This window comes from Hippoglossus stenolepis, chromosome 8 (genome assembly GCF_022539355.2).
Source record: "Hippoglossus stenolepis isolate QCI-W04-F060 chromosome 8, HSTE1.2, whole genome shotgun sequence".
Taxonomy (NCBI): domain Eukaryota; kingdom Metazoa; phylum Chordata; class Actinopteri; order Pleuronectiformes; family Pleuronectidae; genus Hippoglossus; species Hippoglossus stenolepis.
In genome coordinates, this window is record NC_061490.1 from 12949090 (window position 1) to 12967343 (window position 18254).

At 42.8% G+C, this 18254-nt stretch overlaps 1 protein-coding gene across 7 annotated transcripts in view; it reads right to left on the reverse strand.

Moving 5' to 3' along the window:
* Positions 1-14838, reverse strand: part of ptprub (protein tyrosine phosphatase receptor type Ub) — a 160989-nt gene extending 146151 nt beyond the window's left edge. For 6 of the 7 annotated variants that reach the window (XM_035163526.2, XM_035163525.2, XM_035163523.2 and 3 more), the window contains exon 1: positions 14555-14838. In XM_035163526.2, the coding sequence (XP_035019417.1) occupies positions 14555-14624 (70 nt within the window). In that variant the 5' untranslated portion in view covers positions 14625-14838. The remainder of the gene's footprint in view (positions 1-14554) is intronic. The other variant, XM_035163527.2, reaches the window with a different exon arrangement.
* Positions 14839-18254: the final 3416 nt, after the last annotated feature.

Sequence of the window (18254 nt, forward strand, 5' to 3'; positions counted from 1 at the left end):
CCTTCTATTTTCTGGTCAATAAAGTCTTAGAAGGGAAGCGAACGGAAGGAATGAAACTGGCAAAAAAGGGCCATGAAGATATGGCGACTGATTATTTCAACGAACTGCTTCCATGTGAATGATACAAACGTATCTTGTTTAGTTTAATTGCCCGAGGCGGACCGGGGGCACAGAGAGCACTAAAAGTATCTGTGAACCCTTGCCAACGCCGCCACCTAATGTGGAGAGGGAAGTCAAGAGGTGCTGTGGATCAATTCAGGTTAAAAGAGGTTAATGTGGTTTGCCCTTGGAGAAACGGAAGGGCCAGTGTGTGACCAAGCATGACTGCAAATGTGTGTGCATATTACCAGTAAATGATAGGCACGGTGATACTTTAGATACAGTCTAAAGTACGCTTTGTGGTAGTGAGTCAGGAGTGTTAGAATTAAACAAATAATATGGGCAGAGATAAAACAAAGGTAACGTGTGTCTGTGTGTGTACAAGCGTGCATTAAAGCAAAAGTGTGACTTCCATCAACCAAATTATAGAAAGGAGTTTATACGCATCTACATGCTCATTATCCCGAGATGAGTCACTTTGCAAATTATAGAGCAGCCAAATATCCCAGGTGTATTCACTTGACCCTCCTTCTCCCCCTCCCTTCCTCGCACACACCCACATAAACATACACACACCGCGACCAAAAACAAAAGGAGACAAGGCACAGATTTCAGTTGGAGGTGTGAGCTGCGTCCTCTGCACCGCTGTCGCCATCAAGACTTGGTTAGGATAATCAAGTTAATCTGTACAGCGGGAACTGGCTAATGAAGTTACCTTCTCCCTTCGCCCCAGGCTCGGAAATTATGTCTCTGTCAGGGGCCTTTTAACCTCCGCATTCGCACATGTTTCCCCGCCACAGCCTCCAGAAACGCACACCTTCACACAACAGCTTAATGAGTGCCTGGGGAGGCAGGCAGACGCATATGCTCAAAGACAGGTCTGCTTTGAGCTCGGCCTGCCTCGAATACTGAACCCCTTCCCGGATTGAGCGCACTGCAGATCCCCGAGAAGCCCTGAGGCTGAGAGGACAAGGACAAAGACGGAGCGGGAACACGGGGAACGGGGATACAGGCGGTGGGGGGGGGGAGGAGGATGAGAAATTAAGAAACAGAAAAGCTCCTTGACACAAGGATGGAAGTCAGGTCTTACAAAAGAGGGACTTTGTGTTCAGCTCATGACAAGAATCACAGGACCGGCTCAACACGGGGAAATGTGAGTGAGTGTGTAATGGATAAAAAATTACGAACAGTTTATGTGAGACATCTAATGAAAGAGCTGGAATTTTGAGAAGAGCAAAAAGATCAGGGTTGTCTAAGATTGGCTAAATTGGACCAAGGATATTTTCAATTTAACAGTATCATCTGATGCTAAATTTAATGAACAAGACCATAAAAGAGAAAAAAGTGTCAATGACTAAAGATGCTTTGAAAAAAGAGCAGCAGACAACTGGTGTGAGAAAGCACATGGTTTCCTGGTTTCTCTTCCACTAATTCAAACTCAACACTTTCTGCAGCTGCTTCACAATAAAAAATCTTCCAGAGAAACAAACAGATGGCGCCTGATTACTGTGAAGCAACTGCATCAAGTGGAGTTGGATCGATTTTTGGTTTTGCTGGTCTGATGTGATTTTATGCGAACGGGCTGAACCGACATTTGTCATTATGACAGGTTCTGGCAAATAAAAACGTTGCCTGCATCAGCAACCTGTGCCGACAGCGACATGGAGCTAAATCCAACCTGAATTGCTTTTGTGATAAGAAAAAATGTGATTAACATAATGTGCTTTAATACAAACGGACCATAGACTGTAAATAAAGATGGGCAACATTACTGCTAAAACTAAAGTGTCTCAATCACCACCTGGTGGCTGACTGCTGTAATAAACTTTGCCTCCTCCATGTATACAGATGAAACATGGACCAAACTGAAAAGTCACGTCAAATAAATATTTCTCAAAGATGGTTTCGGTCATTTTTGGTAGTGTTTGTTTTTGGTTAGTTTGGATTTAATTAGTTATTTGATGTTGTAAAAAACGGGGAGAAATGTCCTGATTGACAGCTGAGACTGACTCAGGATTGGTCAAACGTGTGTATCGACAGGGTTTCCATACTGCGGCTCCATCACACAATCATTACTGTGCAGACTGTGGCTCCAAATGCACAAGATGGCAGCGTTATTACCCATTTAACAGATTAACGGATCCAGAAGTGCTTGATGAGACTTAAGTATTTCACGAGATTCTGAAACCTCTTTCCTGCAGTAGTTGAGTATGAGAGCATACGATTTTATTTCTTTCCAATAAAACATCCTTTCACCTTTCAACCAAACTTCTCTCTTATTAATGTCAACCTGAACATATCAACCTCAGGTGCAGACACAGACATTTTATTGTAACTTAAGAAAATATCTTTCTTCCCAATCCCTGTGGAAAAATTCAGACAGGCAGAGCAATCTTAAATCCTTCAGCAGGCGTCTGTGGCTCCACAGGGACTCACTGGACTGGGATAAATCCTCAGTTCCATGGCCTCAGCGCTGAAAGAGCACGTTCCCCCAGGAGCACATGTGCCTAACCAAGCCAACCGACAACCAGTGGAGCGAGGAACCCTCCTCTGAGAGGTAAAACCTAGTTAATTCATCTGCTATAATGACAGTCTGGACCACTATTTCATCTTCCCAAACCACCACTGAATCCCAATCGAAGATTTGTCTCCCCAGTTCACCGACACAGGGCTCACAGAGTCAGACACTGGCTCCTGATCCTGGCTCAAATAGAGTTATTAAGAAGTCGAGCTGTGTGGGAGGAGTTTCCCTCTTTTGCCTTCCCAGTCAGGGGTGAACAAAGCCAAGTTAACCAGACAAACACATTCCTGTCTGCCTCTTGTTCTGGCAGCTCTGCCTCAGATGTGACGGAGTCAGCCCTCCATGCTGTCCTGTGATGGGATTAACTCCTAAAGACTGTGGAAAACAATTCCCCGCTCCCTCTCCGGAAGGTCAAAACAAAGCACTGCTGTGTCACGTCATGCATTGATAGTTCTGCCAACAATCCACCTGCAGGAATGTTTTCTAATAACATGAGGACATGATACCTCGTTGTAAAGAAGAGTAATGTGATGAGTTACGAGGGCCATTCTCCCAACATTGTTATTATTCACCCTGGCCTGGTTCCATATCCTCTCTAAACACCTCACTTCGGGAAGGTGGTGCAGAGGCTACAAGCATCAGGTTACCTCTGTTGCAGAGCACAATAAAAAGGTTGGACAACGAAGAAAGCAGCTATCTTACCACTCGCTGCTTTCCATGCCAAACACAGGCTATCCATTTCAGCGACCAAGTTTCCTAACGTAGAGGAGGACCAGGACCCGAGAGTATCGGGGCTTTTAGTTCTGCCTTACAGCTCGTTCCCTCGGTTAATGAGAACATTAATTACATTCCACAAAAATATCTCAAAAACAGCAAGAGCGTGTTTGTATTCGCAAGAGAGATGAACAATCATGCATGTTTCATTTCAAAGGTGCTGGTGTAAGAGCAAATACATCCCAACACAGCTAAAAGACCTCAGGGAGATGTACAGCAAAATATTACCATTTTCTAATTAGTCTGAGACAAATTGTAAAAAAGTTTGAATGTGTGAGTAAGGGAGATAAAGCAGGAAGGTGGAGTGCTGCACACTGGGTAAACAAAGCTATCTGGAGGAAAACCTATTAGTGCAGAGCGAGGGATCTGTGCATCAACAGGGTTCCATTGTCAGTTGTCTTATTGTCACATGATACCACCGCTAAGCTGAGTAATACCCATATTAACCACCATTCTCCTAATGCCTTTTTCTCCTGTCCCCTGTGATCAGCCTACTTCCAGCCATAATCCCGGCCTAAGCTGATTCTTAATTACCCTGGCTGTCCGGACAGACAAAGGCCGAGCCCAGCCTGCTCCAAAGGTCTGAGACTCTGTGTACTCCAACTACTCACTAAACACAGAAGGACTCCAGAGGCTGTGTCTACACTGCACAAGTTCTTTCATCTTTTCAGTGCAATATATTTACCGTCAGAAGAATTAAATCATTCTGAGCATACAATGCTAATATTTCACGCGATAGAGGAAAAAAAGCAAATAAAAGTTACATAATTATCCACATGGTTTAAGTTCAAAATGCCTAAAAGAGTTAAGCAAATATTTACATGTAATCAGGTGGGAACAATCACCTCTCTGGCCCTTTCGCATACACAAACCACCCACACACACACACACACAGATAGAGAAGGGCTATGCAATAATTATAATCTTATGTTTGTGGTTTTGAATTAAGCTTTTTGTTAACGACACCCGTAGGCTCCCTGAAACATTCTTGCATATTTGTGGCTTTGTGCTAATGTGACACACGCAAACGGTGCACTGCCTTTGGCCACAGCAGAGCCACGCTATGTGGAAATGGCATGAACGCTTTCCGTCCACATTAGCCTTGCTCTAAAAGTTTGCCATTCACATCAAACCTGCCAAAAACAACCCCACAGAGAAGCAATGAAATGTACTCTGCTGGGCACGTGTCTAAAGCCAACAGATTTACAATAGATCTCTTCAAAGTGGTGGTGTCAGCATTTTCTGAAAAGCTTCCTTTTCCACAGTTCACATGACAATACAAGAGCATGGAAAGTACATTCACAGAGGTCAGTAATATGTACGGTAGGCCAAAAAACATATATTCTCAAATTTAGCTGCATTAGTGTGGACTAGGGCTGTCACTTTTTATTCAAAATTCTAACATTCATTTGAACGTAGGGGAAAAACTTTATGTTCAAACTGCAATGATCCATTTAAATTCAAAATATACAAACAAGAAGTAGATCTGACCATCTGAAGTAGTTTGGCTTGAGATCCAGCAATAGCTCAACTTATTGCATGCCTTCAGTAAACTAAGTCAGTAATGTTACGTTGATTTGCTGCAAAAATGGAGGACGCAAGCAAGCAAAGTCGTCCTGTTTGGACAATCCCGACACAAAGCATCTGAGAAGCAGAGTGTGGAAGAGTTTTGGGTTCTACACCGAAGACAAAATAACCAATAAGGCTGTTTGTCGTCTTTGTACCACGCAACTGCCTTACTCTTCAAAAACAACTAATCAACAGCCTCACCTATTGGCAGCAGCGGAGGACGCACCACAGACGAGCGGAGCAACGTCAACTGTTCAACCTTGTCTGCATGCGTACATGGGGGGGGGTGATATTCAGATATATTTGAACAGATTGCATATCATGTCAAATTCATTCAAACTTGATTTTAGGACCATGTCAAGTCAGTTTTAATAAAAAAGCTTTTCTCACAAATTTGCGTCGATGGGCTTAACAGTCTGTACAACATACAACACCCTCCAACCTTAAACTCTCATATCAGATGAAGATAATTCATCACAGAGGGGGAAAAAGGAAGGAAAGCCCAGGAGGAGCAGCAGAGGAGGAATCCCTCCCCTGGAGTGACATCCAACATGTCTTGTGTACAGACTGCCATGGTCTTTGTCTCCTAATGGAAGGAAACATAAAAGGCTTCACACCAGCACTCTGGATCATGTTGATGCCCACCTCTGTGCACTCCATAAGCCCCCTCATCTCTTAGGGCAATCACCTCGCCATTCCGAGCCTCCCCTGAGCCGGCACGGCCGAGTCAGGCGACCAAGCACAGGAACAAACAAAGGTCTCTCACACTGTTTGACGAGCTGTCTCTCAGGAGCACCAGGCAGTGGAGCAATCACCAGCTCAGGAAGAACGCTTGAGGCCCGCGGAGGGCCAGAGTGCCCAGAGGTGAGGTTTGTCAAGGCCACTGCGTCTGGCATTCTGGCAAGAAGTTGATCTCCTTGCTAGGTTCGCACAAACAGACGTAAAAACATCAAAGCATATTGTGAGGGATTGTGTTGGACCCGTTTCTGAGCAACGTAATAAGAGCACCGTGATCAGAGGATAAAGGCTACATATTGTCTCGATAAGGAACATATTGTCTCGATAAGGAACATATTGTCTCGATAAGGAACATATTGTCTCGATAAGGAACATTCTCTCTTCATTAGCGTCCCTGACTCACACGGTCTACACTGGGCAGCAAACAAAGACTCGGCACTTTGCCCTCAGGCAATTATACCACCTTTCCAAAGAAGCAGAGACCATATTTATGTGGTTCAGCTGTTAATGAGTGACTTGTGATTTAGCTGTTAATGAGTGACTCGATCATGCCTACTGTACATGAGGGAAACAGTACAGAGCGGAAAACCCTGAACTGCCTGATCCTGAAACGTCTTACAACTATACAAAGTGTAACAGCTAAGGTGGAAAGGGATTTTATATTTTATTGTTATGAAAAAAGGTTCTCGCCGTCCCCTGAGCAGCTGCTGAAATCGCGGGTTGTCAAAGCGAGGACGATTGTGATGGGAGGTCATGTAGGAACGAAAAGGAGAGTTTCAAGAGGAAGAAGACAATAAGCCGACTGTGACAGGCTGGGTTTGAGAAATCAATAGGCTCTGTCTTTATTCTGTCTCACTTCAACACCTGAATCTGAACGACGCGTCCAAGGGTGGCCAAGTTCCCGGACTCTCTTTACTGACATCATCTCACAAAAGCTTTTCAACCCCAACCGGCGCTCAGATGCCGGTGTGCCACTAACGAATCACGGCACGCTCCCATACCGGGCACATCCACCATCTCCATTTACATTTAAATAAGATACTGATAATGGCCTGCAAAGTGCCTGTAGTCCAGAGAAGAATGGGGACTGCATGAAATTCTGAAATAATAACAATATCTTCAAAACTATATTTTTTGAAACATAAACTGTCAGACTCATGTGTCATTCTTCCCGCATGGTAAAGTGATGAAACTGCATGCAACGCTCAAGTAGCTGTAGTGGAAACTCCAGTTTGGATGAGTCTGATGTTGACACCTGTGCCATATTACAACTGCCATGACCTACCTTTAACCCACCAGACACAGCAGCTGTCACCGCTGAGTGTCACCACTGTGCCATGAAACGCTGGTGCACACAAAGTGACCGTCATTTCAACAGAAAACGGGGATGTGCGATATAACTAATGGAGATTCTTAAAAGGAGCAGTTTTAGTTAGATTTCATGCTGCGAAGGCTTCAGATACTACGCTCTTTTAAATGTGCACACTAGACATTATCCATGCTCTGTTACACTTTAATGCTCTTCAATTTCCAGTGTCCTAATAAAGTTTATGTGAAAGAGTGTCAGGCTAATAAAGTGTGAGATACATCAGGTTGATAAGTGTTCAGGTTCATGGCCGGGTCTCTGTGAGGATTTCTTTTTTATTATTATTATTTCCAAGAGGGACTGGTCAAACCAGAAATACCACTTCCTCTAAGGGAGCACAGACAAGTGAAGCCTTCATTCATTACACTGACACAATGGAAACTGTCCTGAAGACAGTGTTTTGACTTTTCGGGGAGCATCTCGGTTCAGGTTTCAATGGGGGCTATGTATGCAGAGAACCGTACGGGCAGCTCAACAACAGGTCGGGTTTCTACACCGCAATCCCGGCCTGATCCTGAACCCTGACTCCGTGACCTGAGCATTTGTTACACACCAGGTACGCCACAACAGAGGGGCGGCGAGGAATCTGGCAGTGAAATTTGTTGACACAGACAAAAAGGTAAAGAACTGAAACACAGCCAGTGGGCTAAATATAAACTGCTCAGAAGGCTTTCTTTCCTCTGGGTAGGGGATAAGGAGCAGCACTCACAGCATCAGTCTTGCAGACCCACTTTTTGCAGTCTGGAGCTCGCCACCTCAGGGGATGAAAACACAGGAACCGAAATGGCTGCAAACGCACAGCAATGCTTCTTTGTTGGATAATTACACATCTGTGTGTGTGTGCGTGCTCAAGCTATACACAGTATCAGCGTCTTTATATCCAGGCTATAAACACTGGCCCATCTGTGTTGTATGATAAATTTCCGTGTCCGTTATTCAAGTGAAACATATGCTTTTAAGTGATTATGAGGATAATAGTCCTGTCATTTCAGACCAGTACGTCGACAGGATTGGTAGCTTATGTGTAATATATGCAGCCTTCTTATGGAAATGAGGGCTCACTCTTTCATGTTTTAGAGGATTTCTATTTCTTTTTTTTCCGTAGCTCCTCACAATACAACGAGCATTCCTCTGCTACAGACTCCAGCTCCTTGTATGTGCTTACATCATGCAGCTCCTGGCTGGCGGGCCGGCTAATTCCCACTACTACATCAAACTTCCAGGCCACAGGCAGGATGCCACTTTGATCAAATTTAAGTAAAATGGACTTGCCAGAGTTTGGAGGATCAATAACACATTAATAACACCTGGCTGCGGGAGGAGAAGCCTGCACTCTGGCTGTTGCTGCAGAGTGGAAATGAAGAGACAGGCCAAGGCAGCCCGCTGACTGTAAATCTCTCAGTCTTGGCAGCTCTTGCACGGTGCTGGAAGGTGTCATGGTAAAGCTGAGGAGCTCAGAGTGGTGGCAGCTCCAGCCCTTTGCTCTAGCATCAGGGCTGAGTCACTCGGCGCTGTAGGACCTTCCTGCATGGCACGACTTTCAGTGCACGATTTCCTGCTCTTCCAGGCAAAGGCACTGATTAACACTCACACACACAGAGCGCTGATTAACACACACACACGGAAATGTAAAAGCACTGCATACACATACATTCATATACTGTATCTTCATCAGTATGCTAAAACATTCATAGCATACGACAGAGAGTGCAAGTTTCTAATTAAAATAGCAAGCGGTCTATGAATCATTTGCAAAAGAAATTTGAAGAACTTGGCCAAAAAACTTCATAAAATAAAATGATGAGGGAAACAGAGAAGAAGCTTTGCCAAATGTTCAGTCAAACAGAGAACAGGAGCACACAATAACTAAAACATGTTTGACTTAAGTCCTTTTCACTTTAAAGGGATAGTTCACCCAAAAATGAAACTTCCTCATTATCTACTCACCACTATGTCGATGGAGGAGTGGGTGAAGTGTTTGAGTCCAAACACATGTGTTTTAGGGGTAAACAGTGTTGCAGCCAAATCCAATATAAATATCCAAAGTAAATGGCAACCACTTCTTCAAAATTAAAAATCAACAGAAGAAAACAAAAAAAGCCTCCATAGTGCTCCTGTGGTGTCATCCAAGTGTCTGTCAGCCCCATTTATATCATGTTTTTAGCCCAAATGTCCTCTATATTCCTCCTTCTAGTTACTGCTCCTAGTTAACGCGAGAACTCGCATGACGAGATCAGCGAGTCACTGTATTTCATTTTTGGGTGAACTATCCCTTTAATGTAAATGGCCCCTAAAGTTATAGATAAATGAGCAAAGCCACAGGTAAAATGGATATGATGCAAATTTAAGGCGATCAAAAAGAAATACTACCTTGAATACCTTGAGCTTGGTTGAAAACATTTTTGCTAGTAAAAGTACACAAATCGACAAAATATATAACATAGGTCTAGTTGTTTAAAGACATTTTAATGATGAATTGTTACATATTATTTTTTTCAACTTTTCTGGACATTTGACTTAAGTCCCTTTCACCTTAATTCTAATGGAAACATTTGTTGGTGAGCTGTTGCTCTGCTCATTTTCTCATTGCTAATGTCTTATGGTCATTTAACTCTATTTAGACGATTAGTTTTTGGTTTCGTTTCAATTCCTCACTCACTGCTCCTGTGGACATGTCCTGATTCCTGACCCGTTAATAATAAACTTTGAATAAAGAGGACCTTGACAGGATAATAGGTATCATGTATAATTATCTCCTATCTGCCCAGTTTCCCCGTGAGCGCTTCCTTTCAGAGCTCTTTGTTGGCCCTGCAGAAACGGCAGGAGAGATTTAATATGAAGGAGCGCGAACACACAGAGAAAGAGAAGGAGAGGGGTCGGGCTAAATGGCAAAGGAGACACACGCGGCAGAGGCGATCCCGCTTTTGGGGGTTTGGCCTGTTCTCAAAAGGCAGTGACCTGCTCTTTCTCTGCCTCAGACAGATGGTAACTGAACCCTGCACTTGACCTTTTAGAGTGCAAACAATCCTCTGCCTGAGCAAACCACAACTCACGGCACCTTAAACAAAAACAAAAGGAAAAAAAGTGATAATTAAAAACACAACAGCAAAATGCTTATAGCAGAATTCATTTAGCAGAACAAACAAGATGTGCGTGGGCTGCAGTCTTGTATAGAAACTCTGCGCACTCAGCGCAGCACAAACATCGGTGAGAGGCATCGCAAAGACATGAGAAATGAGACCGGACAGAAGAGGCCCCTGATTGGACGCGCGCTTCTAGTGATGAGAAGAACCAATCATGGCACTTGGCATCCAAGCACAATCCCCTGAACACATACAGTAGATGGATATGTTTCATCCTCCAAGTCTCGAGCCAATCAGAGGGGCTGGCTCTCCTCCACATTGCCACACATTACAATGGATCAGAGACAGAAATGGGAAGAGACAGGCTGCGGAGCAGGGAACTCCTCTCATAAGCACCCTGTTTAATCACACACTGACCGACTCACCCACACACACGCACAGGAATGGCCTCAGTCGAAAACAAAACATTTTGAAGATCAATCTGAGTAAATCTCTCTGTTATTCTCAGCTCCTCCATCTAAAATTATCACCCCCTCCAGTCCCCTTCCTCCTTGTTGCAAAGTTTTCCATCTGCTCTCTGAATTAATGCCTGTGATCCCGCAAAGATTGGAATCAACAAGTCCTTTCAGCAGTCAGATTTAGGCTGGATTCCTTCCGCCCCTCAGCTTCTATCCGCATGTGGTAGTGGTCTGGGTCGCACAGGGGGAACACTTCCATTTGGTGGGTTTGCCACAGCTCTGTGGTGCGAGGCAACATTTCCAACATGACGGTTACATTTTCTCCACAATTCACAAAATGCATCTCAAGCTCTTTTTTCCCCCCACAATTGAATTAAATGCCTACACAGTGAGCTAATGGAATCACAATAACCATTACGTAGCAGCTACAAGTAGACACTGTGAGATTAATACTGGAACAATAATGACTATTTGCCATAATCAATCATTTTGAGTTTGACACCTAAACAGGCTCAAGACAATTCTCCTGAAGAAATGCATTCCGTATTCACAATGTAACGTGGTGCAACACATAAATCTGCCCTCTTTTTAAGTAGAAACTGCACTATGTGCCATTTAATCCGTTTAGTGTTTTACTACTGTCTGATTCCCATATTTATTAGTGTGTCAGGATGTGAGCTACTCTGTTAAGCTGCTTTCAGAACTGCCCTGAAATTAGGGGCTGTACGAATGCAAACTTTCGAGTGAGTTTCTCCAGACATTTACCGTAAACCTCTCCTCCCAGCCTCCTAGCAAAATGTCCAGAACATGTCAGAGTGAGCCCATGTGAGAATCCAGTAAGAAAATGTCAGGGGAAATCACAGCGAGCGATTGACCGTGTTAATGACGTTTCTAACCCGCAACGACCCAACAAAGGCTTCTGGTGAAAAGTGCAGACGCCAGTGTCGATGTGCTAAACACCGGATTCCCACAGAGGAATTTATACGTCATGTCCTGCCTCCTGCGTGCTCTTCTGTGTGCTCCGAACATTTCCCTGTTTTTGTGAAAAGGTCTGACCCGCGTTATTTGTCTTTCTGTAGCAAGGCAAATTCCAGCGAGTCTTTGTTGAAATTTGACCCTCGATATTTGCTTCGTATTCGCAAATGTGCGACTCTGCCCTAAGTCTGCCACTAACAAATATTTCCATTATTGGTTGACCTGACGGTTATGTTCTCCATTATCCATCCTAATCCAATGGTCACGTCTTGTCTTGTTTTCTCCAAACCCCCAAAGATCATCAGTGTAATATCACGCATGAGAAGGAAAACATCAACCCTTCATCTTTAAGAAGGTGGAAGCCGCAGATGTTTTTGATATTATAAGATTTGCTAGTAATCAACTATTTTGATGATCGAAATATCACTGCAGCTCTGATCCCTCAGCGCTTATATGTGCTGGTGGTCCCATATTACATTTCTCAGAGCTGCTGCTGATAAGTAAACTCAAAGCCCTCAAGTATTATTCATTCCATGCCACGCTTAGACAGTCTGAGCCTTTTCATCTCAGTCCAAGTGTTATCTTATTCACTGAAGTAAGCGAAACAGATATTCTGCCTTAACTTTGGATCAAACTGGGAAATGAGTCATGAGACGCAGCATAATTACAACCACTTGGTTGACAACATTCGCCGCTAATAGAGGAGACAGATGGTAAGTGAACATCCATTCTATTCCCACCAGAGACAACAGATGAGTGAAAGTGTCAAATCGGGCTTTACAGCATGAAAAGAAAAAAAAAAAAATCACACGTAGATCCACCCGGAAACTGGACTTTTCATGTTCACAACTTCTTTGTGCCTGAATAAATGTGATATCAAATTCAGCGTAGTCAGCCCCGGTGCAGCAGAGAGCCGTCATATTTCATAGCCTCTAATGATTTCACTTCCTCTTGAACTGACAGCCAGGACTGATCAGCGTAGCAAGACGGAGATACGCAAAATACAGATTAGGGTGTGTGTTGAGAGAAATTCCCCCATGTAGTGGAGTCTTAACTCAAGGTTAAGGTGAAGTCTTCACACGGTCACAGCAATAAAGCAAGTGTTAATCAAAGGGGAAACTAAGAACACGTTTATGATCCTTAATTTCTCCTTCTGCAGGAGGTGGAAAAGCATGAAGAGACACTGGCAGCGTTACCTCTTTGTGTCTAATGGGAAGATAAAGGCACAGATGGCTTAACACTCCAGTTTGCAAACTAAAAAAAATGTGTGATGTGAAATTTTTGTCGACGCACACACACACACTCCCATAGCTGCAGTGAAGCCTTCCTGATTCATTCATCTCTTTTAATTACCTGTTTGTGATCTAATCCCTCACATGTCTCAGTCCATTCCTCTTAATGATCTGCTCTATCCAGCTCTCGACACATTCTGCTCACATGGGTTTGTTCATTTATTTTTCTTGTTCTTGCCTCCTTCAAGCATTGTACTCAGTGGTGGTGCGTTTGCCTCATTTCTTGTGAAGCATTAGCGCGTTAGCACTGTGAAATCAAAATCTCAAATCTCAACATAATCAAAGCTTTTATGTTTATTTTCCCCCAACATGCATAAGACGAGCAATGTGTCACATTGTTAGACGGACTTCAAACAGCCAGCAGTGTGAATTGTGATTTTATGTTCCACAGGGGTTACATTATGTGTGTGTGTGTGTGTGTGTGTGTGTGTGTGTGTGTGTGTGTGTGTGTGTGTGTGTGTGTGTGTGTGTGTGTGTGTGTGTGTGTCTAAGAGAAAGAGATCCACACAGGACCAAGCCATTTCAGCCTATTAACAATATATATCCAACAAAAACAGCAGAGCACAGATGACAGAGAATCAGTGATTTTGGAAACATCAATATGAATGAATATGAAAATATCTGTGGCTGATTTTCTCATATGAAAAGATTCATTTATCCAATTACTGTGAAAATGAACTGAGAGTCTATTCATTTGAAGGTAAAATCGTATCAATGGCATCATTTCCATCCCTCGCTCTAAAAAAATCCCATCATCAGAATGTTGCAATCCATCTTTTTTGCTCAAAACAAAAACACATAAAAAGATTTTATTTTTTAATTCAGACGTTTGAGCCTGAAACCATCTAACAAGTAAACATCATCTTGGAAGATTTTTGCGAGCACAAATATGTCTTCTCCAAATAAACAACCCAAAAGACCAGAGGGAGCTCAGCACATCAGGAGGAGGAAAAACATCCAGCATCTTCCAGAGGGAATCTGACCGTTTCCCCCACAGTCAGCGGCAGCTCAGGATATTATTATTAATATTAGGAGAATAATATTTTCTGTTCATGAGCATTACAAGGCCAACTTTTAAATGGGAGCCACTCAGTATAAAACAACGCAACCTCACAGCAGTGTGGAGCCGCTTCAGGTATTTGGTCTCTGGCTGGTGGATTCGGGAGAGATTCACGCTCACACAAATATTGACTGAAAAGCCCGGAGGTGTTGGGAGGAAACTGGGAACTAACTGATTTCTGACTTTGGATCACAATGTCAAACGCCGCTCAGTCCACCTGGCGCCTGTAAATGTGCCGGAGCGATAAGAGGGAGAAAAACACAGTGTGCAGCAGGGGATTGTTGTTTAGGGGAAACTGGAGCTTTTTACGCCCCAGAGAACACACAGGAACAGTCTGCTTAAATTCCCAGGGTTTTTTAAAGCTGGAGTCTGGCACAGAGAAAAACTTAGAAAGTCAGTTTATAATGTTATTATATCTTTTTCGTTTGATCTCCTAATGGGAGGAGTGACATTGTCCCGAGTAGTAAGTCGTGGGAAGCCGCAAATAAACGCAGCAACGTGAGCGCAAAGTTGGCACCTCCACCAGACTCGCTCCGCTTTTTCCTCTAACCGGAGTTTCACCTGCGCGGAAAGAACTTCCCGGCTCCCTTGAGCAGGTCGACGTGAACCCGAGTCTTACCTGTTGGCCCCTCGATGCCATCGGCGTAGATCTGGACCGTCAAAATCAACAGGAAGGCGCAGGTGTTCATGGTGCAGCTGTTGTAGTCCACTTTAAATGTGCGCAAGGACGCATTTCATCCACTCCGCGAGGTCCGGGGCGCGAAGCAGAGCTGGGAGCGTGTTTTTCTCACTGAGAGACTTTCGGAGACTCGGAGGGAGACGGGGCTCAGCGACTCCTGCAAACTGACGTCAGGGTAAACAGTTCAGGGGGAGAGAGCTTCTCTTCTTCGTCTCAAACCCACTTTCCTCCCCAGCCTCCACTCAGCTGCACCTACACAGCATGAGCCGGGCGCCTCCAAGTGGCCAAACCCCGCAATGACACCGGGGTACTCAACCCTCAGCCAAGCAAAACCCTCTTTTATTTTATTGTCATTCCTTTTTATTTATTTCGAACATGCAAATAGAAAAAAGAGAGAAATTATACAAACAATTGCAAAAAAAATAAACATGAAAAAAAATATTATTTACAAACAGTGACGAGGAAAAACAAAATCAAACACCTAAGGGTTTAATCTACATATTCGAAAAGGATTGAGAAGTACAAACTGATTTAATTTCACCCCTTCTCCTTAATTAACTATTATCTCATACTTAACCAGCTTCCTATATATCTATAAATATGTTGTTTACCTGTGTTGTTTATTGTATATAATGTACAAACAATATATGTTGTAATAAATACTAAATAAATAATAGAAATAAGGCTCTACATATATATATATATATATATATATATATACAAACTCATACACCCACATACCTAAAATCAAAGTATTTCTGTGTACACGCCTTAACAACTGTAATTTATGTATCTTTTTACATGAAATCATACAAAGGAGGGACTGTTAAAATATTTTAAGTGGTCAAGAGTGATTCCCCAAGTGCTTAAGAGTAAGTGCTATTGTAGTAATATACATCTAAAAGAGTAAAACTCACAATATGAAATAATAAATAAGTGCTATAGTTAATAAATGAATATGCACAGCAATACACACAGTGTTCATGTGTGTCCACTCAGTTATTCATATCTTTGTGAGGTCCAGGAGGAGTTTTACACCCTGAGACTGAAGACATTTTGTAGCCAGCGTTTACTTCTTTAAAGCAACACTGCCACTGAGCTGCAGCGCCCCCTGCAGTCACACGAAGTGATTCATTCTGCTCGGCTCTGTCTGAGCGATTAAGTGGTTTTCATCTCGAGAGAAAAACAAAGTCTATCAATCTTATGACCAGAGCTGTGACTGTGTGGTCCCACTTACTGAAGTAAAACACAACTGAGCAGTGGATATTCCTCATGATTCTCAGATTCCTGAACCAGAGGAGCTGCTGCTGTTTAAAAGTTCCCTGGCCGAGTAATGGAGATAAATGTTGTTATTTTTTTAAAGACTTCTAAGTCTTTTTAAATGATCCACAGTTCAGCATTACTCTTGCACTTGCTGGGACTGATTCTGTATATTTAAGAAGCAACCATCAGTCAGTTACACACTTCTCACAGGAAATCCTTCCCGCTAATCAAAGAACAGGTATTCAGAGTGAGGAGTGAGAATAAAAGCGGCACAAATCTCCAAAGTACGAATACCACCAAACTCATTTTGAAGCTGCAATTTTATGGTTTAAAAAAATGTCATGGTGTTGCTTTAAATGGCTTTTTGTGGTTCAAAAATGTATTTTAAGATGAAAATCATGATGATTTGGTGTAGATTATAGGGTGAGGTTTGGGGATGGGACTTGGCTGACCCATGAACTTGTGATGATTAAAGGTCTAGACTTGGGAATGCAACACTTGTTTTTGTTAAGGTTAGAAAAAGCCTTGGGTAAGAGGTGGGATTAGGTGCGTGTGTGTGTAGTAATCATGGTTAAGTGTTAAAAAAACAGGCATCTGTGTGTGGTGGTGTGTATTTGTAGAGACAGAGACAAGGTGCTAATCTGTTTCTTTGCAATTTTATCCATTAAGACTTAATGACAAGTATAGTTCATCTTCCCTGCCCTAACAGCAGTCACCACACAGGTACAGGATTATCCGTCCGTCAACAAAGGCTACAGCTTGAGAAATTACTCATTATTCTAGCCACTGACTCGCCTCTGCACTGCAGACGTGTCTGTGTTTCAAAAGTTACATTTGCAATAACAGTGACGACATTAAACCCAAGTTTTTACCTCATATCAGCAATAAAAAGTATATTTAATCCAGTTATCTACAAAATATTATGAAAAAACAATGGTTATGCAGCCTTAAACCTTTGAATGATATGTGCAAAACCTATTTCTCCGTTAGTTACAGGCCATCATGTTGTGTAAAATAAATTAGCATTCCATATTAATGTATTTTTTCTACCCAGAAATCCCTTTTGAAGTCAGTATAACTTGTGAATTCATATGCATATAACACATATAAAGACTTGAAAAGCCACTGTCGCTTAAACATGTACAGGAAAATTAGCTGTGCAGGTTCTCTGACATGTCCTAGTTGATGTGTAGAATCATTAGGGTGGTGTACTTAATTATAAATCACTGGTCACATGCCGATTACAGCTTTCCATCGCATTTGTGATCCACATTGGAAATTAAACATCTTCCACAAGTGCTGATGCTGCAGCCGGTTCTCTGCGTGAAGCAAGACGGGGCTGAAACATGGCGGGGCTGACACGTTTAGTTGTGGCTCCAGGACTCCTGATTGGATCAAGACATCATTATGGAGGCTATTCATCATTCATTTTGCTGTTGTGGGTGAGCATTAAAGATAAATTAAAGGCCGGCCAACGGATGCATCTAAGGCTTCCAACACGAATGCACAACTCAGTCTCAAATTATGTTAGCCCGGAATGACAGATGAACGATGGATTGCTCGGCAAATGACTTCATTTAACCAGGGGAGTGCAGCATATGTCGAGCTAACACCTGCAATTACACCTGCTTGATGCATGGCAGCCATTTTTTTGCACCCTGGTATTCAAGGCCCAGAGTAGCAATTTATTTGAGCAAGGGAGTATTTTGGCCTGAATCTGTTCAGCCGCAAGATAGTTTAATTTGCAGTAAAGCTAACAGGATGCTGCAAAACACTGTAGAGCAGGACAGGCGTCAGCAGGGATACTGACAGCTGCACTGTGATGAAAGTCATTTTATCAAGCACTTTATCAGCTGTCACTCATAAACCCTCGCCAACAATGCTCAGGCAGTGTTGTGTGTGAATTTATAATAACACGTCATTACAGCTCTGAAGGAAATAGTCAAAGGCCGGCTATTAAACCATCACTATCACACAGGCTTGGCGTGCAGCATGGGGCTCAAGAAGTAAATAAAGGGTGAATCACAGTGGACCAAACGGCTTTTATCTTTTATCTGTAAACTTTTAAGAGTGGTCAGACACATCAGGCAGTGATATGATAATATTTCAATTGGTTGATAAAGAAAAATCGTTGTTTTACATCAGTAAATGTCCAATTCCAAGTCCAAGTCCAATCCAGATCAGTTGTCTCTTTCACCTAAACAAATGACTGTGTAAATTACCCATTAATATATATATGATGACCTTGAGTGTCATAAAAAGGCACCATTAAATAAGATGTATTAATATATATATTTCTATGTAACTGTCTCTCACGTCAGAAGTTTGCTGAACCTGCGGAAACATGAGACATGAGGAAAGGAGACGTTCAACCAGC